Genomic DNA, 24,337 nt, shown 5'->3' on the forward strand with positions numbered 1-24,337 from the left:
TGGCATGTAGCAAACCAAACATTTCTAACATTTCAAAGGTGAGAATCAATCAAGATTCAAAACCCCTCAACTTACCAACAAGAGAAGCTCTCACTGGAATATTTAAATAATTCTTACCTAATTGAGATGATTTTTCTCACAGATGAGAATTTGGGTAAAAAAATAGAATTTCATTTCCATCTTAATCTTTTTCAATGTCACATAATGTGTACAAAAATATTAGAGAAGGGAAAAAAGTGAAGAAGTTCCTGAAAGTATATCATTAATTTGCTTCTGAAACTCTGATTTTTCTCACAGATGAGAATTTGGGTAAAAAAAGAGAATTTCATTTGCATCTATGTCTTTTTCAATGTCACATAATGTGTACAAAAATATTAGAGAAGGGAAAAAAGTGAAGAAGTTCCTGAAAGTATATCATCAATTTGCTTCTGAAAGTCTGCTTCTGGCTGCAATGGGCAAATGCTGATATTTTGAAATACCCATGATTATGATTGCTTTGGAAAGCTGCCTATATGCACAGATGCACAGAGTAGCCACAACACGAATTGTCACTGCAAACACCAATAATTGTTTGCCATTACTGAGTCTGGGCAGATATACCTTCTTCACTTGCAAACACCAGCTGCACCCAGCAAACAGCAATTAGTCACCCATTTTTACCGCTTCAATCCCTTCTCATCAGATCTGGTGCTATTCTATAGACTCTTTTGTTTCTTCAAATTAAGATCACAAATTCACAATCTACAATACAGAGTTTTACATATATACAGAGGAGAATTTAAAATTAAAAGAGGGAGGAGCAGTTACTTACGCTAACCTGTTACTTCTACTTTTGTCATGGTATATAATAGGACTCCCATGATAAAAAATGATTTAACTCACCCGTTAGAAATCAACTGCAATCAGCATTTTACATCTTACAAATATAACACTTGAAATAGATTTGATAAAATAAAAAAAAAACATTTAGGCATGACATACAAAACATACCAGAAGAGCCATCAAGCAAGACTTCTCCCAATGGATTAGGGCTACCCTGATATCTCTACCCACTCATCTTTTGATTTCTTTGCTCTTTGCAGTACTCTCAATTACAAACTTGTCCTTTCAATACAATCACCAATCTCTAGTAAAATGATCTCAAATAAAAATTTTCATCTCTTCTCACCAGAGCTGCTGTTTGTACCAATGTTGTGCAGAAGAGTATGTGCACAGAAAAGTCATGGTGATCCTGAGACTGCCATATGCCAATTCATGATCAGACAAGTGATCCAGGGAGACAAAAGAATGCAAGTTGCAAAAGATGTACTATAAATCAAATCTCAGGATCCACAAGAACCATATTAAATTAGTTTAAGAGGAGATTGAATGGTTTTCCTGCAAGGTCTATTTCTACAGAAATAATCATACGTAATGTACATGAGGAAATCCAAAAAGAGGCTCTTTCCAGATGTTTCACTAATAAATCCAGCATTTCCTTGGATGTTACAGTAGGCTCTGTCCATTAAAAAATAGGAAGTCTCATCAAAATTGAAGGAAATCTCACTCAGCTTCTGACTCCACAATAAAGTCTTCTCTGGCATCCCCTGCTTGCAAAAGTGAGACAGCAATGTATTAACAGTAATGACATTTGGAACAAAGGCCATCTTAAGCAATTTTGCGGCCACTATCATAGCACGATCCATTATGTCACGACAAACACCATTCATCATAATGTTATATGTTACTGTATCCGGAACAATACCAGCTCTAATAAGCTCATCCAGAATAATAACAGCTTGATTCATCTTTCCAATATTGCTGAAACCATGGATCTGTAGGTTATAGGTCGTAATATCTGGATCCCAACCACTGGCATACATTTTACTCACAAATCCATCTGCATTAACCATGTCTAACGCTTTACAGTACCCAGCAATCAAAGTGTTGTATGTAATTATATCAGGGATTAAACCAGTCCGATACATGCCTATAAATACATCAATTGCAGATTTCAATCTGCCTTGTTTGCAAAAGCCATTAATGATTATATTCACTGTAAAAATATCTGGAAGCAGACCTTTTTGCCTCATCTCTTTCTCCAATTTTAATGCTTCAAGCAATTTCCCATGGCCACAGAACCCAGAAATTAAGGAGTTGTATATAAAGTTATTTGGAACAAATCCTATCCTTAACATTTCTAAAAACACATTATATGCATCCTGCACCAGGCCTGCCTTAGAAAGTCCATTAATGTAGGCTGAGAAGGCAACGGCATCAGGAAACATTCTCCTCCTAACCAACTCATTCCACAGATTTTGAGCTCCCACCAGATCCCCCATCCTAAAGTACCCATCCAAAAGCATGGTAAAAGCCACTCTATTTACTGGCAAACCTTTCTCTATCATCATATATAAAAGCTCCCCAGCTTCTTGCAGTCTCCTCTTCTTGCACAAACCAAGGAGCAGAGAACTGCATGTGGATGAAGAAGGAATCAGACCAAACTTATCCATCATTTTATATACTTCATAAACTTTTTCTTCTAAACCCTCCCTGCTATAAGCCGCAATAATAGAGTTGAGAGCAACAACACTTGGAGGTATTCCTTTCTCAAACATATTCTCAAAAAATTGCAAAGCCTCATCCAGATGACCAGACCAACATAGTCCTGCTACTGTAATATCATACAATGAGCAATCTGGAAGCAACCCTGATTCTGTCATATCCCTTAATAACCTGTCCCCATCCTCTTCCCTACCATATTTATAATGCCCTAAAACCAATACATTAAAAGTTACACCATCAGGAGCTATACCTCTAATCTTCATTTCTTGATAAAGCATGTTAGCCTGACCAATGTCCCTCGCTTTAACATAACCATTAATCAGGCTATTATATATTACCACATTCGGAGAAAGACAAGCATCTTGAATCCCATCAAAAATCTTCCTCGCTTGCACCATGTTTCCCTCTTTGCAAAAAGCATCAATAAGTGTACTGAATGTAACAATGCTTGGTTTACAGCCCCTTTCAATCATTAAATGCATCCAATATAGACCATCTGAAGAGCGCCCCCTAATGCAATAAGCATTTATCAGAATGTCATAGATATATATGTCAGGTACACACATATATTTTTGCATCACATGAAACAAACTCTCACCAATGCTAACATATCCTTTTCTACAAAAGCCAAGTATCAATGCAGTGAAAGTATAATTACAAGGCCTAGGCCCTTTACCAAGTATATCCCTAAACAACTTCCACACACTACCATAATCACCAACTCTAAGCAACAAATTGAAAAGAATATTAATTGCAGACAAGCTTGGCCTGACTCCTTCTTCCCTCATTCGACACAAAATCTCCATTGCCTCCATAGGCATTTCCACATGCAAAAAGCCACGCATTAGCGTATCAAGTACAGAGAAATCTGATTCGTATTGATGGTGACCGCTCCACATGATCTCTACAAATTCTTTACTCCTACGCACCCCAATTCTACTTATCACCCAAGTAACTATATCTTGTGCAAGAAAGCGAAGACTATCTACCGCTAAAATATGCGCGGCGACACAAGAAGAGCGAATTACAGACTCGGAATCATCGCAAAATGCAACTTTGAAGAATGCAAAAGCCGTCTCTCGACTTTCTAATAGTTTCATTATCTTAACTAAAAAAAAGGGGCAAAAATTATGTGAGAATCCTCTCAAAACGTATCCTTTCTGACTTTTAATGATTTTTGATAACCCCACAATGATTTTCCGCTGCTCATTGGAATTTGTAAATTTAAAAGAATTTGAGTTGGGCTTACAGGAAGGTATAAACTGATCTATATAATCAAAGCTGTCACGATTTGAAGAAGCGGAAGAAGCATAAGAAGAAGAATTTTTTAGGGTTTGCAGTTTTGAAGAAGAGAGAAAAGGAGATGAAAAGTTTACCTTGAAAGTATTGCGCACCCCGCGTACATTTGACATCCGAAGTTTTCGGAGAAGGGTCAGCGAATATTTTTCCGGCGAAGGGGTTTTAGAAAGGTTTTATTCAGTACGGCAGAGCAGTGTTTGCGTTAAGCGTAGCAAATGTCCGTCACTTGGTGTTTTTATTTAGTGTTTTAAGCCCAAATCGAGTCTGTTGTACCCAAATTAGTGCAATGTGGGCTTGAAGGCATAAGAAGAGCCTCCTTGGTGAGATGTAACCATATCCGGAAGTGACTCACCAATGTGATAGTTTTGGGCTGCTTGTTTGACGTATAAGTTCATATTTTATGTTTAGGCACCCAAGGTATATTGCGCTTGCAAACTCACATTCTTTAACTATTAAAAACTCATAATCTTCCTCTTAAATTAATTTTTGTTAAAATTTTTAATTAAAATTAAGAATAAAATTATTATTTAATAATAATATTTAAAAAATAAAAATTTATATTATTTCTCTCTCTTAATTTGAAAAACTAATAATTTTTCCTAAAATTAAGTATTAAAAAATAATATTTTTTCTCTATCTAAGGTTTCAAATTTCTCTGATGAATGACAGACCGCTCTCTCTCCCTCCAATACTTTCTCTTTGTCCAAATCTTTTTCCCTTAGACGAACAATAAATCTCTTTTCCTCAGACGAATGAATTAGCTTAATCCAAATAACAATGATGTATCCAAACCAAGACATTGTCTTCATTGTCTAGATCGTGACCACAGGAGTGAAGAGACAGAAACAACAATGACAACAGTTTATAATGAAAATGGGAGGTCGTTAACACCAAATATGATGATGGAAGAGATGAAGAAAAAAATCATAGATTTTGAAAAAAAAAAATATGATTTTTTAAAACTAAAAACTTTTAAAAAATGTATTAGTTTTTAAAATCTAAAATAAATATAATAAATTGTATTTTTTTAATATAATTATTAAAATAATAATTTTATCTTAATTATAATAAAAAAATTTAATATAATTTATCTCATGGATGAATTTTAAGTTTTTTGAAACTGACGGGAAAGATTTCGTCAGACCTGGGGTATGAACAAGTTTTTTGGCCTTTAATATTCTTAACAGAAAATTATGTGCACTGCCCATTTTAGTAGGGATTTATTCTGTTCCAAAATTGGCATGTTTAACCTTAATTAATATTCCCAGATCATGGTCATAGAAAACGTCACGAATATGGCACTTGAAAACTTCATCTATGACTTGATCAATCAAACAAAGAATTTAGACTGAGATTCTTGTGATTGCTAAGTTGAAAATCACGATTTCATTACAAAAATTACACAGATCATCATCCCTTACAAGAACGCTCCGGTTGCTTCCTCTTATCGAACATTTAATCCAGAAGAAAAAAAACGAAACAAAATGATGGGGTTGGTTTTGCTTCGTCTCTCATCCACTTAAACTCAATCCACCATTCACTTTCAGATCGAAGTCTGGATCATAATGGTTTTACTATTACGTGGGAAATTTAAAAACAAAAATTATCCTGGCGAACCGTGGTTGGTTGATTGGTTAAAGTCTTATATATCCTTAAGCCACAGCAACTGTTCCAGTGCGTACAGTTTTGTTGGTTTTAGTGGAAGAATTCTTTGATTCTTTGTTTCTGATAGATGATGAAGACGATCTTTTCCAACTCTTCTCCTTCGCCTCATCTATCTCTATCTGTTCTTGTCTGCACTCTTTGCTACAAAAAGGTGTGTTTCCTCTGCATAATTCCATCAACATACGCTCAGTAAATCATAATTAAATTGAATTTAAATCAATCGACACTGTTACTGGATCCAGATTCATATAAATTTTTTTTTTTTTTCTGAAAATTCACATCAAAATCAAAGCTGACCTGTACATGAAGATATCGGAGTTATAACCAAGTGGTTTCCGGCACAGAAAACATGCATCAAGAAAGTAGGGTTCCTGATGATGGTGATCTGAGCAGCCGCCGTAATAGTAAGACATGGTTGATCGATTTGAATTTGAATCGGAAATATTGCTAAAATGCGCCAGGAGATCACGAATCTGTATGGAAGATTGAAGAACGAGAGAGGGGGAGAAACAAAAGTGTTTGGTGGCTCTATTTATGGTGACATGGCAAAGGAAACTTGATACAATCTCCTACATTAGTCAGTACTCTAAGAGTATACTCTAAGCAAATCAAAGCTCTGCAATAGTTTTTTGCCAAGTGTCATGTGTCTATTGGATAAAAGATAAAGTAACAGCCATATGACAGGGAAGTTTCTTTAAAACCTACTTACAAAAAAAGTTTCTTTAAAACCAACGGCGATTTACAGAAATGTGCGGGGAGGAATCTATTGGCGCAGTGCATGAATGATACATCAATTATTTTCTTTTATTTGTTTTAGGTGTAAATTCCATTTGGGTTGGAGTTGTGTAACTTGGATTAAATTCGAATTGAAGTAATTTTAATTTGCCAGACTCAAATTTGGATCATAACTGGCGGTGGCATTCGAGATTATCTCATTGATAATTATCATTGTTCTTAGTTAGTGATTTATTTTGATTTCTATTAATTATTTTCTTCCTTTAACATTGTTATTCATCTTTTCTAGCATCACTATTTATCATATCAAACTCAAGTTAATTGTTCTAAATTTAGATTGAGCTCAATATAATTTGTGTTTAAATTTGTTTAAATCCATATTTATGTTATTCATATATTAGTTATATTTATTTTATTTATCCATACTCTTTTATTTGGGAGTAGATTTGAATTGAGTTAATTTGAGTATAAATACTAATTTGGTTCAAACAAATTTAACTGAGGTAAATGTAAACTCAAGTTTAAGGATTTTATACTGTTAAATGTAAATTCAAATTTGAAAGTGTTCAATTCTTTAAGCTAATAACTCTATAAAAATTTAAGTTAAACTTAAACTTAACACTCCGTCAAGACAAACCAAGTTTAAATTGGTTTGATACCAACTTAAAACTGGACTATTTAAAACTAAATCAAATTCAATTTAAATTCATTTTATTGAAAATCACACCACGCTTAGCATCAATTAAATCATTTGAATTTCAACCCACCATAATATATGTAACATAATACCATTTGCCCAGTTGAGATATTTCTATTACGGAAAATACAGTTTGCATCAATTCAATCATCTTCCACATTGAAATTAAATGTATATTATTATTAGATTATAAAGTATGTTATTATTCAGAACTTGTAGGTTCATAAAAGTATTATTAAAAAATAATGGGGTGGAACAGAAGTTTGTCAAGTTTGGGAAGATGCACTAGAAACGCAAATCGGTAAAGATCTCTCTACACTGTAGATACAATACAAGGACCACTTTTGTCGTGACTTTCTCCAACTAGGAGTTTGATACGTGGGATGGCCCCACACGTCTCTAAATAACAATAAACCGAACTTGGAGCTGAGTAGACTGGGACCCATCAAGCTTGAACAAACAAAGACATACCACTGATTAATGGGACCCAGCAGTTGGCTCATTTTCCTAGGTCATTGTTCCCCTCGCCCCACCCAACTGCCCGTTTACATAGGGCAGATTCTGCCCTTTAAACGTGTGTATTGTTTGGATACCAGCGAAGCACCGTGCAATTATTTGGACGTGCTACGTGGCAACTGATTAAGAAGAAGAAAAGTAGTTCCCTTTGGTATTATTTTATCTTGATCATTAAAAGGATCCAGATCCAGTGGATCTCTCTCTCCCACGTTGAAGGATCGATCCGATGTCTTTTTTTTTTTTTTCTAATTATGCAAAGTTGATTGATACTGTGATGGGAGTGAAGGTGAGGCCTGATGGGCCAAGCTTACGTGAGAGATGACATGTGGGGAGTCACTTGTCTTTGCTTAATCATTTTATTTTTGGGATTTAACATGTGTTCCAATACAACTAAGTGAGTCTAATCATCATATTATTTAACTTTAGCTTTGAATATATTCAACTTGAAAATAACAACGTTTGGAGGCACTTTCTATGGAGGGGAGGGGATTAAAATTTATTTGTTTCCAAATGGAAAGATAGAATTTTCTTATTTTACTATTAAAAATCATTTAATTTCTAATTTTATTAAAAATTAATTATATAATTTTTTGTTTTAAGTTGAAAATAGTGATTGTGATAATTTTTGGAGAATATAAAAAAGTTTAATCCCTTCAATATAAAAATTTGAAATTTTTGTTTGTTTTTTTTTTTAAATTAAAACAAAGTAATAGAAAGTGGCTGGACCCTTGTGGTGGAAAGTTGGGCTTTCCTCCATGGGCCTATCTAATGGATTTATTACACCACTTGTTTGATCCAATATAGGCTAATGGGCTTTGGGTGGTATTTAGAACAGTAGTAGTGTGTCTTTAAAATTTGCTCGTGACCCGCTAAGGTTTTAACCCTGTAGTGTGTGCGGGAGGTTGTTGAAACAATTCCATGGAAGACCGAAGTGCAGGAAGAAGAGGCAACCTGATGATGACACAAATATTGTGGTTCTTCTTCATCGCCGCATGCGTAAAGCTTCTGCTCATCCCATCATATCATAGCACTGATTTTGAAGTTCACCGCCACTGGCTGGCTCTCACTCACTCTCTCCCTCTCTCTGATTGGTACTTGGACGAGACCAGCCCTTGGACTCTCGATTACCCTCCATTTTTCGCCTACTTTGAACGATTCCTCTCTATTTTCGCCCACCTCATTGATCCCAAGATTGTGGATATTCACAATGGCCTAAACTATAATGCCAATTCGGTTATCTATTTTCACAGAATTAGTGTTATTTTATCAGATTTGTGGCTATTGTTTGGGGTTTATAGATTGAGCAAAAAATTGGATGTTAAAAAGCGAGATTTGATGTGGGTATTAATCATTTGGTCTCCTGGGCTGGTGATTGTGGATCACCTGCATTTTCAGTACAATGGTTTTCTGTTGGGTTGGTTGTTGCTCTCGATTTCGTTTTTACAAGAAGGGAGGGATTTGATGGGTGGATTTGTTTTTGCGGTATTGTTATGTTTCAAGCACTTGTTTGCAGTAGCCGCTCCGGTTTATTTTGTTTATTTATTGAGACATTACTGCTGGAAGGGCTTCGTTAGGGGATTTAGCCGTCTTAATGTAATGGGTGCGGTCGTTGTGGCGGTTTTCGCCCTGGCTTATGGACCATTTGTGTACCATGGGCAGGTATGTCAAACTTTCCTTGAGGCTCAATTTCGTTGTGTAGGTCTGATAGTAGCAATTTTCACTTGAATGTGCTTTGATTTCAATATTTCTAGCTTGAGTCCATTTGGCATAAAGGATTATATGTTTAGGCGATGGAATCGTTTGATTATCTTTGACTGTGGTCGTTTAAAGTAAATGTTGTTGTTTAAGCGATCGAATCATTTTAAATAAATGGCATTTCACTGAGTTTTTTTAAGGCTTTTTAAACAAAAAAATTTGCAGTTTGAACAAGCTTTTAAGCTGATGCTCTAGGTTTTTTTTTTTTTTTAAATTCAAATAACATTTAAATAAATTCAAATGAATTTCACTGGAGTCACCCTATTCGTGTTTTGCAGATACAACAAGTCCTACACCGCATGTTCCCCTTTGGCAGGGGACTTTGCCATGCCTTTTGGGCTCCAAATTTTTGGGTTTTCTATATTCTATTAGACAAAGGGCTTGCTTCCTTTCTCAGAAAACTAGGTTTTGATATCCAGACACCGTCAGCTTCTTTCACTGGTGGACTAGTAGGAGATTCTTCACCTTTTGCTGTACTCCCTCAGGTAATAATAAACAATCGACTTGACAAATATGCACTAGAAATTATAATAATCACCTAATAACTTGATGAATGGCGACTGTTCACCTTTGGCAAAATCCTTATTTGGTAATTCATGAGTTAGCCTCCTTTCCAGTGTTTGCTTTCTTGTATTGGACTCAGAAATCTGATGTAGCATCGGGAGGAAGCATGTATAGTCATTTCTTGAATTACTAGAAAGTAATGTGATTCTGTTTTTTGACCATAAGAAAATAAGCTTATGCTATATCTGCACGTTTATATTCCAAGTGCTGGTGAGACTTATTTTTGTATATGCTATATAATGAAATTGCAGATCACCCCAGCAACAACCTTCATCTTGGTTTTGCTTGCCTTAGCCCCTTGTCTGATCAAGGCTTGGAGAAATCCCAGACCGGGGATGATTGCTAGATGGATAGCTTATGCCTACACCTGCGGTTTTTTATTTGGGTGGCATGTGCATGAGAAAGCATCACTTCATTTCGTGATTCCCCTTGCTATTGTTGCAGTTCAAAGTTTGGAGGATGCAAGGCATTACTTTGTGTTGTCTATAGGTTTGCAATTTGCTTATGTTATGAATTATTAGCTCTTATATTTCTCATATGCAGCTACGATTTATATGCTGATGGGGGATTTTATATTTTGTATGGTATGCAGTATCTTGTTACTCACTATTCCCGCTGCTATATGAAGCCCAAGAATATCCAATAAAAGTTCTGCTGTTGCTGTTGCACTGTGCTTTGATGTGGGTTGGTTTTTCTGCACAATATGCTGAAGATGCAGTAGGTAAAGCAACTGCACCTGCCAAGAAAAAGGTTGCTCAATCAAAATTGAAGGCTGCTGCTTCTGAGAAACGTGGATTTGTTTTTGGGTGGATTGGGAAGATTTATCTGTTTGGTTTTTTGGTTGTAGAGATATGGGGTCAGTTTTTACACCCATATCTTCTTGGTGAGAAGCTTCCATTTGTACCCCTAATGTTGATCTCAATATATTGTTCACTAGGGGTAATCTATTCTTGGATTTGGCAGCTGAAATGGATAATTAAACCCACCTGATTTCTATTCCCTAGGTGATGTTTGTATATGAATACAGCATCTCAACACATTTTCTTGTATTCATACAAACGATTTTGGTAATCAAAAGATGTGTGACCGAAAATTTCCTTGAGGAGTACCCAAAGAAGTCTCTTCCTTGCTAGAAATCCCCATGGTTGTGCTACAATGGAGTTGTAAGATTTATTATAATAACTGTGGCATTTGGGTATTTTGCTTAAATTTGAAAGGGGCAAAATCTCAACTTCAATGTGGTCACTGCCCATTACTTTCTTTGTTTTCTGATGAAATCCCAGATCTGGTGTGAATAGTCATGGACAATGTCGGGGATATTTGCTGCTTTATCTGTTGCATCGACTTTTTTTTATTATGAACATCTTCATTTCATCTAATCTTGTTCGGAACTTCAATTTTGCAGCAATCCTAGAATTAATTCGGTGAACATATGCGTTGGAATTATTACTGAAAAGCAAATGAAGTACAAGGCAAACAATTTAGTAATGTCGTGTGCTCAATGTCTGAGCCGTTGCTCTGCTCTGTAATCTTTTACTGGATGTAAATGGGTTTCTTTCTTTTCTGGGAAAAGAATTGAATGAGTGTTGGGGTATTTATCACTTTTCCCTCAGTCATACCTCTTTTGTGGACACCTATTGTTATTTTATTCTTTGCAACTTTTTCCAAATGTCTTTCTCTTTCTTCTTCATCTTCTGTTGATGATTCAACATAATCATAAAAGGAAACTACATGAATCTATAAAAACAAAAGAAACAAAAGTTGTCATCTTCTCTTTCTCAAGTCAATTATGTGTTGCTCAATTTTGTTCTGTCCTGTCCAACCTTGCCTATATCAATAAACGTAGGGAAGAAGGAAGGATCTCAAGTAATTTCCTATATCTATCTATGTCAGTGTAAAAATAGAAGAAAACTTATAATCAGTGTATGATAAAAAAGGGTGGATGTTGAACATAAGTTATGAATGTCAAGGTTTTTAGGGACATGCCAAGAGTAGAAAGAAAGCAAAGTAAGGAGTAGAGAGGGGTTCTGTTCTGTCATAAAAGTAAGGTTGTTAGTTAGTAATATGTTCATAACAACTGTTACTTACTGTGTATCACTTTAACCCTTTTACTGGTAATATGGAGAGATCATTTATGCTTTCTATTAAGAGGTTAGTTGAAGAATTTATTTCTCTAGTTTCTTCTGGTTTTGTTGGAGTAGTAGAAGATGATGAGGCTTTTTTTTGTTAAATAGAAAAACTGTTATATTATTTTTAATTTAAAATTATCTAATTATATAATAATAATAATAATAATAATAATATATTGTTATTATTGATATTCACATAGTTTTAGTGCTAATCATGCATCAATAGAGTTAAGGTGGCCTAACCCATTTAAATTGAGCTAATTGCATTGCATGTTGTTATTTTAGTTTTGAATTGTAAATGGATTAGGTGAGCAGTGAGCAATTTCTTTTCCAATTCCTATTCCATTAGACAATCCAACCAAATTTCTGTCAAAGTGGAAAACCTCCTCTGCCATAAATTACATGACCCACATCAGCTACTTCTTCAACCATAATCGTATAACTAAATTAATATTAAAAGGTGGCAGCTTCAAATATCCTTAGCTTTCGAGAGGCATTCCAAGAGTGCGAAGAAAGCAAGCAATGTCACCATTTTTATAAAGGGTGGGTTGTGACACAGTTATGCTTTTTTATTTTATGATTTTGGAATAATTTGATGGCCGCTCTCTATGCCTCTCTATTCTATTTTATTATGCAATTTCTCACTAAGTCAAGTCAACTACAACTAATTTAACGGTTCATTTCAAATAAGGCCTTTGCTTGGCCCACCTTCACCTTCATTGCCTATGCCATGGCTATCTCAAATGAACCATGGTTCACTTCATTCATTCCTTTCCTTGCCTTGCCTTGCCCTGGGTGGCTGGCAAGCTTGCTTTGTCGTCTCTTAAAGTCTGGGCGGGCGCATTTACTTCCTCATTTTGGCAGTTCGATAATTGAATGAATTTTAATGCCTTCTTTTCCTGTCACGTGACTTCCACACCACCCTCTCCTCTCCTCTCCTCTCCTCTACCACTCTCTGTCATTGCCATATTATTTCATAAACTCTTACCCACCACCGGGGCAACGATTTCTATCTCTCTCTTAGTCGTCGTCATGTCAACGCCACCGCCTCCTCCTCCTCCTCCTCCTCCTCCTCCTCCTCCTTATCTCAGTGTTATTGGGGCTGATATTGTTAACACCAACGATGGAATTGGAAACGGTCGTCACTCTCATTCTTTGGATAAATTCAAACCGAGTATTATCATTATCATTTTAATTCTAACCATTACTTTTCTTCTTTCTATCTCTCTTTGTCTCCTTCTTCGTCATCTCAACCGTCGCTGCCTCCGCCATCTCTCCACCGTCACTACTGTCTCTACTACCAATACTGACTCACGCCGTGTCTCCAGTCGCCGCGTTTCACCGGAGAATGTTTCTACATTATCTATACTTGAGTCTCTTCCGCTTTTCACCTTCGCCTCCGTCACTCGCCGTTCCTCTTCTGGCGGAGATTGTGCTGTCTGTTTGTCAAAATTTGAACCACAGGATCAGCTCCGTTTACTTCCTCTTTGTTGCCATGCGTTTCATGTTCTATGCATTGACACGTGGCTTCAGTCTAACCAAACTTGTCCTCTATGCCGATCGCCGATTAACGCTTCTGAATCTGATGTTTTGAAAGCAATACAAACTTCTTCTGCAGCCGTTGGAGCTAATGATAGCTTCCGTCTTGAGATCGGCTCAATCAGCCGCCGCCAAGCCGTTCCAGAATCAGTCGAACCGCAACCAAGATCATACTCTCTCGGTTCATTTGATTACATTGTTGAGGGAGATTCCGATATTACAATGAACCAAACATATCGGAGAAGTGTTTCCGAAAAAGAGGACATTGTAGCAGACTCCGTTACACCTGCTTCGGAAGCCAACCTAGCTTCCGAAGTAGCCATGGGAAGAAGCTGGCTCAAGGACTATGTTGATAGGCTATCTTTATCTCTTTCATCACGAACCATTTCGTTCAGGAGCTCTGGAAGGTTCTTCACCGGAAGCAGTCGTCGGACGGATGTGGCCGGTGTTGGAGATTATGACGTGGAGGCGAATCGTGTTGGCGAAGAAATTAGCGAACTATTTCGTTGGTTCTCAGGGGTATGAACGTAACTACGCGTCTTATTAAGGTGCATTTGCTAATTTTGCCTTCTCCGTGTTTTTTAGTTTTGGTTTATCCACTCAGTTGCATTTACACATGACATGAATGAATGGTGTGGATAGAGCAAAATTGGAAGCAAATACAGCAAACAAAAGGGTACCATTTATTTCAGTTTTATCTTCTTGTATAGATAGAATGGTTATGGATTGCGAAGTTTTGGAATTGTTACTTTTGATTTAAATCTTTAGAGATGAGAATGAGATGATAAAGGGTGCTTCTCTGTCCATCTAAATTACTTAGAAATATGATTTTAGCAGAACATATAGGGTATCAATAAAATTATGTGTATAATTTTACGTATAAATAATGATATATCGTCATATAATTATATATTATTTTATCTTTAATTTTTAATTATATAATTATGTAATAATTATTATTATTTATGTATAAAATTATGCACAAAAATTTTATATATAGTACTGCTTAGCTTTCAGATTGTGAATGAATGGTAGCTGAGACAAATGTAAACTACCTTTTGTGTTTGGATCATTGATGGGCTATATAAAGTTCACTGAGGCTCAGCCCATCTGACCCTCTGTGTCTGACCTGAGACTTGGTGGGAAAATGGTAAAAAAACGAAAGGTGAAAAACACATGGCAAACACCCAAGTAAGATTTTGATCAAACTTCTAGGCATACCACATGGTTTTGAGAATGGTCAAGATCATCTTTAAGATTCATAATCATCAAGAAACTGAAGAAAATCTGAAAAATTATACAGAACCTTTTTCACAATGTTATTATCTTCTCACACTAAGTTGTGGTAAAAATGTTGTAGAAAAAAAAGACATAAGAAAACCATGGTCATTCTGTAGTTGTTGAAAAACAAAGTTTTCTTCTTCACTGCACCAGCACCACTGCATGGATATGTACTTCCACTGAAGCACCCTTTCTTTTGTTTAATCCCCTGGCCTTGATCTTCCAGAACAAACGTGGTATTTGTGCCACCATCACTAAATAATGCACACCAATAAAAACTTTTATGATACCCAACTAATCCCACACCTACCTCTTTATGTGATTTATTTCTCAGAAGAGATAAAGTTTTGTTGTCTTTGACCAGCACATTTGAAAACGCTAGAAATGGCTCAACATATTTCGATTGACAACCCACAATGTGGCCTGTTATGGTTCCAAAAGTTGGTAGCTCTACACCACAGTTGGGAGCAAAAACTTCTGTGAAGTCATCTTCTGGAGGTTGACAGTTCACAGCATTTCCGTTAGTGCAGTTCCCCTTGCATAATTCAACATATTGCAAAGCCATGCAACCCAGACCAGGACTGTCATTTAGTTTTTTAAGTTTTTGAGAAGTTCGATTGTTGTTAATGATGTCGACAAGTTCACTTGCAGGGTTTCCTGCAGATTAAACAAAGTGTATGCTCAAGAGTATTGGGATTATGACTATAAAAAAGCAACAGCATATGCAATTCGGGGACACCAAACCTTGCCACAATCTCTTTAGAACATTTAATTACAGCAACAAACAAATTTCTTCAAAGGGTAAGGTATTTGACTTCAAACAACGAAAGAAAGAACATTTGAAAAAACAGAAGGTCATGAGGGAATTAATGTAACAACAAATCATGAAACCCTTCAATTACCAAATACAGAAAAAAGCTCTTCAGAAGTCAAATTAATGGTGAGGTGGGTGATCTTCGTCAAAGTGAGGAACTGATTTTCAAAAACCCTTAACCCCTAAGAACAATTTCTGTCTCTGTTTTTTCAGTTTTGAGAAAAAACAGAACCCATTAATCTGCTTTATAAGTTACATGGAGAGGCATCTGGCATTGACTGAGACTGAGAGCATTCAAAGTAAACAAGCATAACGTCTAATCAACAGACAATCTCAATACATTACAATATAATTATGCACAGCTGCTACAAATAACTTTTCAAGCAACCACAAAACACAATAAGGAAAGTAAAAGTTGAAGAAGAAAGTACATTACCATGTTTGTTGGAGAAAACCAGTGACAGCAGCAGTAGATGACAGAGAAGAATGAATTCACAAAAACAAAGCTTCTTCACCATTATAATGCAGGGTTTGTAAAGAGAAGAAAACCCTAGAGGACTGAGAAAAAAAGATCACTTCTTCTTTTATAGTGATGGAAGGGGAAAAGAAAAATGAAAGTAAGGGATAAAAGTGTAACGGAGAAATAGATTAGGAAAAATGGTGGTCCCGAATAGGTGCAGATATTCAATGGCTGAATACTCGAAACGGGACCCATCGCCATTTACGCCAATTTTCTTTTCTTTTCTTTTCTTTCTTTGGATTCCCCATTTACTTGGCGTTTGAATGTGAGTGTGCAGTTCATTCAAGTATATTATCAATTCAAGCACCATACCATCCAAAGCATAAGCTCAAAATCTGCTTACTTTTTCCACTTTCCAGCTGTTCCCAGTGTTTTTTGACCAATTCTTATTCTTACTCAAATTATTTTATACATTCTTTTCTTTTCATTTCATAATGTTAATAAAAATTTTCCTATTTATTTTTCTTAATAAGTATCAGTCTTGGAAGGCACAGAAGTTGTCAATAATAAAATGTTTACTCGGATGAGGCTTGTATTGTAGGGGTGAATAAATTGAGATAGGACTATACTAACTATTACTTGAATTTGAATTTTTGACTAATATGAACTAAATATATATTTGAGTTGAGTGCGTACTAATTTGGTATAATTATCATACAAACTTATCACTTTTTTCTCCTCAAAGTTTAAGGTAATACAAACACACCCAAAGTTATGGGTGGTAATATAAATATATCCAAAACTTTGATTAATTTATTATATAAAAAAAATATAATACTCTTTTTTTAATTATATATTTTCCTATTTTTATTTTTTCAATTTTATTTTAAATATATAAAAATTATATGATTAAAAACTAAAAATTATCTAAATTTTACCCTGAAAGAATACAATTAACTCTTCTATTTTACTTTTTAGTACATATTTCATATATTTTTAAAAAATATATATATATATATATATGTTTGGATGCATTTGTCATTATTAAAAGTTTTAGGATATTTTGTATCTCTCCTTAATCCTGAAGGTGAAAATTGTCATAACTCTTTCTTTACCATTTACATAAAAGATAACATTCCAGACACCTGTATATTAATACTTTATATAATACAACATTTGTTCCCAGACACCCTTTCTGTGAAGCTTTGTCTTGCAATCTTCTTCAAACTTTGTTTATTTCCTTATTCATGGCGTCTACATTTGTTGCACTATCAAGCCCATTATTATCTTTTAACAAAAAAGGCATTCCTTCGCCTTCTAACCAGAGGATGTTGGGTAAGCCCTTCATTATTTTTTTATCAACTCTCCTTTTCTTTTTTCTATGTTCATTTTTTTTTAAATAATTTATCTAATTTATGTATGTAGGGTCGCCAACACATAGCATGAGTGCAATTTCTAAGAAATTGGAACTTACTAAGGTTACTTATTGTTGATAATTTTGAGATTGTAAACCATTTTAATTGTTTAACTTCAAAGGTGGGTTCTTTGATATTAGTTGTTATGGCTATGATTTTGGATTTGTAGGTTGTTGCTCAAGCTGATAGAGTTTTGATATGTTTGGAGCAGTTACCTGAGGTTTGCCTCACTTTTACTTTTTTTTGAAATATCAAATATCTAATTTTTTAAAAATGTACAAGACTTTTGATAATGAGCAATGACTATTTCTTATGAATCTTGAAGTTGTTGTATTGTTGTGTAACTTGCTCTTATTTTTTCTTTTTAATGGCAAACTAAATCTTGCCTTTGAATTTGTTTGTCTTGTATTTTTATTTTACCTCATATGCATTTGATATGCACCAGCAAGGATTATTAATGTGTGTGCTAATGAAAGTTGAACTCAATTATATAATGATATATCATCATAAATATACAAATGGGCAGGAACTGTTTGTGTATATAGTTTTATTGATATCTTTTATATTCAGATAGGAATGTATTAATAATGCTCTTCAGTTATGGTAAGTTCTAGGAGTTTTTTTTTTTTTTTTTTTTTCTATAGAATGGAAATCCAAACACATACGGTAATTTTCACAATGGTTGGCACTATGATGCTTAATTTTTGGTGATATTTCCTTCCTGATAGAAAGAGTTAGAAATGTGATGTTATCTCTAGGCCTTGTGAAGAGGGATACAAGTTGATGTGAGAGGCCAGAGTGTATCAACTTAGGAGTATGGTTTTTGATGGTGATGGATGAAGTATTTGGTTTGCATAACAGAAATCAGGTGGGGGTGTTTTGCGGACTAAAGCAGCGGTTAGATATGAGCGGTGTCTCATGGCGGAGGTAAGATAAGATGCATCTATACCCTTTTGTTTGTTATGATGCTCAAGATGTTTATATGAATGAATGGCATTGGCAACTCTTTCTTCAGATTCTCTCTGTTGGCTTTGATATTGGATAAGTTGGGATTGACTTTCTCTCTGGAAAGAAGGTAATGGTTTTATTTTCATTGGCCTGGTATAATTTTCTGCCCCATCATTTCCACTTTTGAGGTCTTCTAAAAGATCATGTATGTGCTTCTACTTATGCAGGTTCTTTTTCCACTTTATTCATCCTATTTATTATAAATTAGATTATTTTTCTTTGAGGCCTTGTGCTCTTGAGATGCTTAAAATTTCATGGTTATGCGATGATTAGGCCAGTTTTATCTTTACCTTGACCTAATGCTTGTGTGGCCTTGCCTTAGGTTGATTTGGGAACAGATGACAGACAGGCATTGCTTTGTTAAGGAGATTGATTTGCTGGCTGTGGTCGACTGATTTTCCACTGGTTTTATAGGATATTATTACCAACTATTGGCTTCCCTAGTAGCTACTGTTGTATCAATGTCTTCAATTGTATTAATTTAGGGGGACATTTTTCCCTTTTTTTTTTTTTTTTTTTTAATTTTGATGCTGCCATAGTTGGGAATTGTCCCCAGGTTTAACCTCTTGTATTTTCCTTTGACCTGCATTTATTTGTACCTGTTTAGGCTTTGCTATATTCGGCAGATGTCCTATTCTATTCTGTTGGTCCATATCATGGTATTCTATTCTGTTGATTTGGAATTGGAAGCATAGTGGAAAATTGGTAGTCAATTTTGAGCTCATTTTGACTTGGAAGATAAGAAGAGTAGGAGGAGAGATTAGTGGTGTGTACGGCCTTCATTGAATCACAAATTGTCAATTAAAACACAAAATTTGTTAAAATTTTACAAAAATCGTTCATCTTTAAAAAACCATTTTAAATTATAACTTTGGTTAGTTTATAAGGAGGAGGGGGGTCTCACTCACCCACCCTCTGCTATCTTTTCCATCCACAGGACAGGAGCCCATGGATTCTAGATACTTCTTTCTTATTCTTCACTTGAAGCCAAAGAATATTAGGTCTTATCGTATGTCTTATGCAAATTTTGAGTTCAATTTTATTAAAACGGTATTTCCATTTACTTATTGCCGTTGCTTAAGCCTATTTCTGTATGCTTGTGTATGTAAGTAAGTGTGCGTGTTCAACTCCATCTACTTTGTTATCATGTCGTTCAAATGGAAAGATATATCCGCAACCAACAACCCATCCCTCCAAAACACTTTATATTTCTTCAAGACAAGAACAAATCATACCAATACATCAACATGATGAAGCTTCACTTCTCCTCACTTTCGCTTCTCTTCATCTTCTTCTTCGTCTCTGATCATCTAATTACTGCCCACAACTTGATCCACCAAACTTGCAAAAAATGTTCACAAAATGACCCTAACCTCAGCTACACCTTCTGTGTAACTTCTCTTGAGGCAGTTCCAAGTAGTCACTGTGCAAATCTTCGTCAACTGGGTATGATCGCAATCAACTTAACTCGACGCAATGTCACTAGCACAAAGTCATATATCAATGAGCTCTTGAAGAACAAAAAGTTGGATCCATTCATGAAGGCATGCCTGAACGATTGTTATGAACTTTACTCAGATGCTATTATGACCCTCCAACAGGCCTTCATAGACTACAAATCTAAGCACTATGAAGATGCTAACTTTGAAATAAGTTCTGTCATGGATGCTTCCACCACGTGTGAAGATGGGTTTAAGGAACAAGAGGGTGTGGTTTCTCCATTAACAAAAAGAAATAACAATACCTTCCAGTTGCCTGCCATAGCCCTTTCTATCATAAATATGCTCCAATCATAGATTTCATCTTTTTCTTTTGGTTTATTTATATATTTGGTTCCATTTCCGTAATTATTTATAATCATGATACTTTCAAAGTTTCATTCATTGTCCAGCTTCTTGTATGTTGTAGGATCATATTTCAGGTGGTTGGTTTGAACTTTGAAGTTAAACACCAAGAAAGAGTGACTTTTAATTAAACTTTACTTGGAATTTAATTTTATAATTGTCTACATCTAAACTAAATTACATTCTAAATCATGATTTCAGGTAGCAATTCCTCACGCAAACTCGATTTTTGGCATGACAAAATCACTTCTATTGGTAAAAACGCAATATTCATTTCTGTTGAAAAGGTTTCAATGTTTTTCGTCTAAAGTAACAGAAATTGTAAATATTTTATCCAATCCAATTGTTGGAACTCAGCTTTTACACATTGACGACTAGATAAGGAAGAAACTCTTCAACTTCAGCCATGGCATCATCTCCATAAATCCCAATCCCACCACATAGGGGTTTGTGGTTGAAGTTACAAATTTGTCAATCAGAAGTTAGGCCAAAAGGATTCTTTCAGATGAGAATGGCAAATGCTTTCTTTTATTTATGTCCGTGTAGGGCTGGATACAAGCCAGCTCTGGATTGAAATCCGTTTGGTGTTAGGCTTTGATTTAGTTGAACTCAGGCCAAAATAACCTCAGCTCAGCTCGACTTGGGTGAATAATTGACAGATTCATTTTGTTTATTGACTTTTCTTATTCTTTAACGACTCTTCTTCTTTTTTAACAGTTTCCGACATTTTCTCCAACAAACTCATCAATAACTTGAGCTAGATTTTCTAAACTCGAGACAAGGTCAAACAAGTCTTTGTTTTGGTTTGGCTTGAATCCACTCTTATTTCCGCATTTAATATAAAAACAATGGCTAGGGGATAATTTTAAATCACGTAAACAAATACACACTATGGTGGAGAATGACTTCCATTAAAAAGTAAGGCTAAGATAAGGATAAGGTAAAAAATCCATCGACTAAGCAATGAATTTTCTAAAGAAAGACAGATTAAATTCACAGTTGAAATCATTATACAACGCACTCAATTAGGCTAGAAAGAGCAATCACGGTTCCCCAGTTATATTTCATTTCAAAACAGTAGGATTTAGAATAGCATACGTTTGCTTACATATATGTGAAATTTTAAGTATCACCAACCTAGTTCAATTACAACACTACATTTTCAAACGAATTCAATGCAATAAGGCCAAGTTTTGATTCCAAGACACAATTCATGCAACTCCAAATGCCCAAACCATAATTAGAAATCAACATTACACAAAAACAAGCAAGCATCTCAAATGTTATCCAAGGAGGGAATCATTGCAAATTGAAAGATCGAAAGTTTACAGCAGAAAGTCATGAGATACTAATTCTGGAAATTGTATTTTTTATCAGACAGTTTTCGATTATTTTCCATCTTCATTACAGGGATCAAACCCATACAAGCACCCAAAAAGTCTGTCCAAATGAGGATAGCAGATAATAATTTCTTTCTCAAACGAAATTCAAAGAGTGAGGCCTCACTGCTCAAATCAACTAGCCATTGGATGGTTAGAGATGTATTCAACTGCAAGATGGCATGAATCTATCTTATCAGCTTCCTTGTCAGGAATTTCCAGCTTGAACTCCTCTTCTAGGGCCATTACAATCTCCACATTGTCCAAGCTATCCAGACCCAAATCCTTCTGGAAATGTACTTCAGGAGTCACCTGCAGATAATTAAAAATATATATATTATCTCAGTAAAAGAATCAGTCAAACTATAATTGTTATGAAGCATGAAAAATCAACGAGCACAATTATAATAGTGAAAGAATTCACAAGAGAAATAATTTCTAAAATACTAAAGAGACAAGGAACAAAAAGACATAGAAATTTGGTTTCTTAATAGATAGTTAGATACAGGAGTGTCACAAGGAGTGAAGCTAAACCAAATGAATGCAAAGAGAAATAGCCAACAAAAAAGAGGTATCATCAGCACAATTGACCAGGAAAGTAGAATGGACTCAAGGAGCAACAAAGAAAAAATAAGACTTAAGTGCTTTTTGAAACTTCGATTTGTCTGATAATTTATTTTTCAGCCTCAGAAAATAGAATAGATGCAAAGTAATTTAAGCACATTGACAGGATTTTATGAGTACAAAATTATGAGCAAAAACAAAAGGATGAATCAATGGTGAGACCAGGCATTAAAATATGGGGTCAAAGCACCATTAATGGGCTGTGCTTTGGAAAAAGAATCTACTATCTAGGCATCTGACTGGAAATAACAAGAACATCCCAATCTTACCCATGTGTTATATATTCAAACAAGTTGAAATCCTAACTTTTAGCAAATGCTTGGTCATCGATTATGATTGGAAAGCCTAGAAAAGATTATTATTATTGTATGGGAATGATTGTGATACAGAGGTACGATTTCCAGGGAAACACAAAATATGCAAAGCACTTACGCATAATCCCTCAAACATTTGCTTGACAAAGATAAATCAAGCGGCTATATAGACCCACATTTAATCAATAACCAGAGAGGAACTAACTGATTTATCCTAAATTGGATTTACTAATAATCGAATCCCAGATCTAGGTTTCACAAAAGCTATTAGCAGCACAGACTGTTCGAATCAGTCAGATAATACAACTTTTTATTGAAAATATATTCATAACAATTGCATTTAAGCAAAGAATTGAAAACAAATTATATATATATATATGTATATATTTTTTGGTGAATAGAATGACCGACCTGGGCAGGATCCACTTTGGGGAAGCTCTTGACCACAGAGAGCACTCGCTCGATTACCTCTTCCTTGTTAATGTGATCATCGTGCGATGACATAAATCGTAGAGTCCATAGCAGTTGTTTGGAGCCGTTTAGGGTTAGGGTTTGAAGGGGTAGTCGAACATGGCTGAGTACGGCTCTCCTCAGTGCCATTTTTGTAGCAGCTCCTCGTAGGCTTTCTGAATATGCTACTTTATTAAAATTTACTAATTAAAATAAAGTTTATATTTAATATAATATAATATAATATAATATAGTATTATATGAAAATTTAAAGCAATCAATCAATAGCTTAGCTTATAAATAATTTATGTGACAAATTATGCCAAGATTACAACAATAAGATTAGGCTAGCGTTTTAATCTTTTTCCGCTACGTACGGTTAAAACAAAAACTATATAGAGTGAGCATTAGCAATTATAATTATTATCCTTTTATAATCATTATATTTAAGTTTGATGAAATTATTTTCATATATAAATTCAATTTTTAATATTTCCCCTTATTTTGCAAAGATAAATCTTACAATTTTTTTTATTTATTTTTTATGCAACTCATTTAATTTCGGGTAATTAATTAAAATAGGCAAAAAATTAAGCATTTATACGTTTTTAGGCCACCCTAGAAAAGTTTTACCAAAATAAGCAAACTGTATTTTTTTTACCCTTTTTACCCTTATGTTGAAAAACCCAGTAAAAATATTTTTTCTGAGAATATGCGTCGGTTTACGGCGGTTACGATGGTAGCTAGGGATTTTACAGTAAAACCCTAAATATGTCGAATATATATGGATGTTTTTGAATGTTTCGAACGCTTAAAATGATGTAGTTTCGATGTTAATGGATGCCTAGAAGTGTAGCCGTTGAGAGACAAAAACGCAAACTGTGAACAGTGTCGCGCAAACTGTGAACAGTGTCACGCAAACTGCGCAAATACTATTTACATCGCGCAAACTGCTTGCAAAATCGCACAAAAAATACTGTTCACAGACTATAATATCTACTTTTGCGCGATTTGAACAGGTTTGCGCGGTGTAAACAGTGTTTGCACGATTTGCGCAGTTTGCGTAACACTGTAAATTTGCACAGTTTGCGTGACACTGTAAATTTGCGCGTTTTTGTCTCTCAACGGCTACACTTCCAGACATCCATTAACATTGAAACTACATCATTTTAAGCGTTCGAAACATTCAAAAACATCCATATACATAATTCGACATATTTAGGCTTTAGTGTAAAATCTCTAGCCACCATTGTAATCACCATAAACCGACGCACATTCTCAGAAAAAATATTTTTACTGGGTTTT

The 24,337-nt window shown here is 35.0% G+C and overlaps 8 protein-coding genes across 15 annotated transcripts; 4 read left to right on the top strand and 4 right to left on the bottom strand.

The window, feature by feature from the left end:
- Positions 1-237: 237 nt before the first annotated feature.
- On the bottom strand, positions 238-4,179 carry LOC123216909 (pentatricopeptide repeat-containing protein At5g39710-like). 8 transcript variants are annotated; one of them, XR_006502371.1, is made up of 3 exons: positions 991-4,179; positions 818-896; positions 238-622 (listed from the first exon to the last, which is right to left on the bottom strand). XR_006502371.1 is itself a non-coding variant. In XM_044637567.1 (2 exons), the coding sequence occupies exons 1-2, from the start codon at positions 3,947-3,949 to the stop codon at positions 1,344-1,346; spliced, it is 1,740 nt and encodes a 579-aa protein (XP_044493502.1). In that variant the 5' UTR covers positions 3,950-4,174; the 3' UTR covers positions 238-1,343. The 8 variants fall into 8 exon arrangements, 2 of the variants coding, with proteins under 2 accessions (XP_044493502.1, XP_044493503.1); XR_006502369.1 differs by having other exon boundaries at positions 812-896; XM_044637567.1 differs by having other exon boundaries at positions 238-3,054; positions 3,921-4,174.
- Positions 4,180-5,185: 1,006 nt separating this feature from the next.
- Positions 5,186-6,038, bottom strand: LOC123215951 (FCS-Like Zinc finger 3). The gene is made up of 2 exons (XM_044636270.1): positions 5,806-6,038; positions 5,186-5,670 (listed from the first exon to the last, which is right to left on the bottom strand). The coding sequence occupies exons 1-2, from the start codon at positions 5,919-5,921 to the stop codon at positions 5,496-5,498; spliced, it is 291 nt and encodes a 96-aa protein (XP_044492205.1). The 5' UTR covers positions 5,922-6,038; the 3' UTR covers positions 5,186-5,495.
- A 2,288-nt stretch (positions 6,039-8,326) lies between these two features.
- On the top strand, positions 8,327-11,444 carry LOC123216839 (probable dolichyl pyrophosphate Glc1Man9GlcNAc2 alpha-1,3-glucosyltransferase). The gene is made up of 4 exons (XM_044637447.1): positions 8,327-9,115; positions 9,490-9,696; positions 10,027-10,264; positions 10,368-11,444. Exons 1-4 carry the CDS (start codon positions 8,375-8,377, stop codon positions 10,763-10,765), a joined length of 1,584 nt encoding a protein of 527 aa, XP_044493382.1. The 5' UTR covers positions 8,327-8,374; the 3' UTR covers positions 10,766-11,444.
- Positions 11,445-12,711: 1,267 nt separating this feature from the next.
- On the top strand, positions 12,712-14,358 carry LOC123216840 (E3 ubiquitin-protein ligase ATL4-like). The gene has a single exon (XM_044637448.1). The coding sequence runs from the start codon at positions 12,781-12,783 to the stop codon at positions 13,966-13,968; it is 1,188 nt and encodes a 395-aa protein (XP_044493383.1). The 5' UTR covers positions 12,712-12,780; the 3' UTR covers positions 13,969-14,358.
- Positions 14,359-14,671: 313 nt separating this feature from the next.
- LOC123216841 lies at positions 14,672-16,146 on the bottom strand. Its single transcript, XM_044637450.1, has 2 exons — positions 15,975-16,146; positions 14,672-15,381 (listed from the first exon to the last, which is right to left on the bottom strand). Exons 1-2 carry the CDS (start codon positions 16,054-16,056, stop codon positions 14,774-14,776), a joined length of 690 nt encoding a protein of 229 aa, XP_044493385.1. The 5' UTR covers positions 16,057-16,146; the 3' UTR covers positions 14,672-14,773.
- Positions 16,147-17,159: 1,013 nt separating this feature from the next.
- On the top strand, positions 17,160-19,073 carry LOC123216842 (10 kDa chaperonin 2, chloroplastic-like). Its single transcript, XM_044637451.1, has 6 exons — positions 17,160-17,333; positions 17,424-17,476; positions 17,583-17,633; positions 18,275-18,340; positions 18,429-18,488; positions 18,744-19,073. Exons 1-5 carry the CDS (start codon positions 17,246-17,248, stop codon positions 18,456-18,458), a joined length of 288 nt encoding a protein of 95 aa, XP_044493386.1. The 5' UTR covers positions 17,160-17,245; the 3' UTR covers positions 18,459-18,488; positions 18,744-19,073.
- Positions 19,074-19,545: 472 nt separating this feature from the next.
- LOC123216843 (putative invertase inhibitor) lies at positions 19,546-20,300 on the top strand. Its single transcript, XM_044637452.1, has one exon. It carries the CDS (start codon positions 19,579-19,581, stop codon positions 20,215-20,217), a length of 639 nt encoding a protein of 212 aa, XP_044493387.1. The 5' UTR covers positions 19,546-19,578; the 3' UTR covers positions 20,218-20,300.
- A 1,246-nt stretch (positions 20,301-21,546) lies between these two features.
- On the bottom strand, positions 21,547-23,250 carry LOC123216844 (acyl carrier protein 1, mitochondrial-like). The gene is made up of 2 exons (XM_044637453.1): positions 22,994-23,250; positions 21,547-21,956 (listed from the first exon to the last, which is right to left on the bottom strand). The coding sequence occupies exons 1-2, from the start codon at positions 23,180-23,182 to the stop codon at positions 21,780-21,782; spliced, it is 366 nt and encodes a 121-aa protein (XP_044493388.1). The 5' UTR covers positions 23,183-23,250; the 3' UTR covers positions 21,547-21,779.
- Positions 23,251-24,337: the final 1,087 nt, after the last annotated feature.

This window comes from Mangifera indica, chromosome 5, assembly GCF_011075055.1.
Source record: "Mangifera indica cultivar Alphonso chromosome 5, CATAS_Mindica_2.1, whole genome shotgun sequence".
NCBI classification, from domain to species: Eukaryota; Viridiplantae; Streptophyta; class Magnoliopsida; order Sapindales; family Anacardiaceae; genus Mangifera; species Mangifera indica.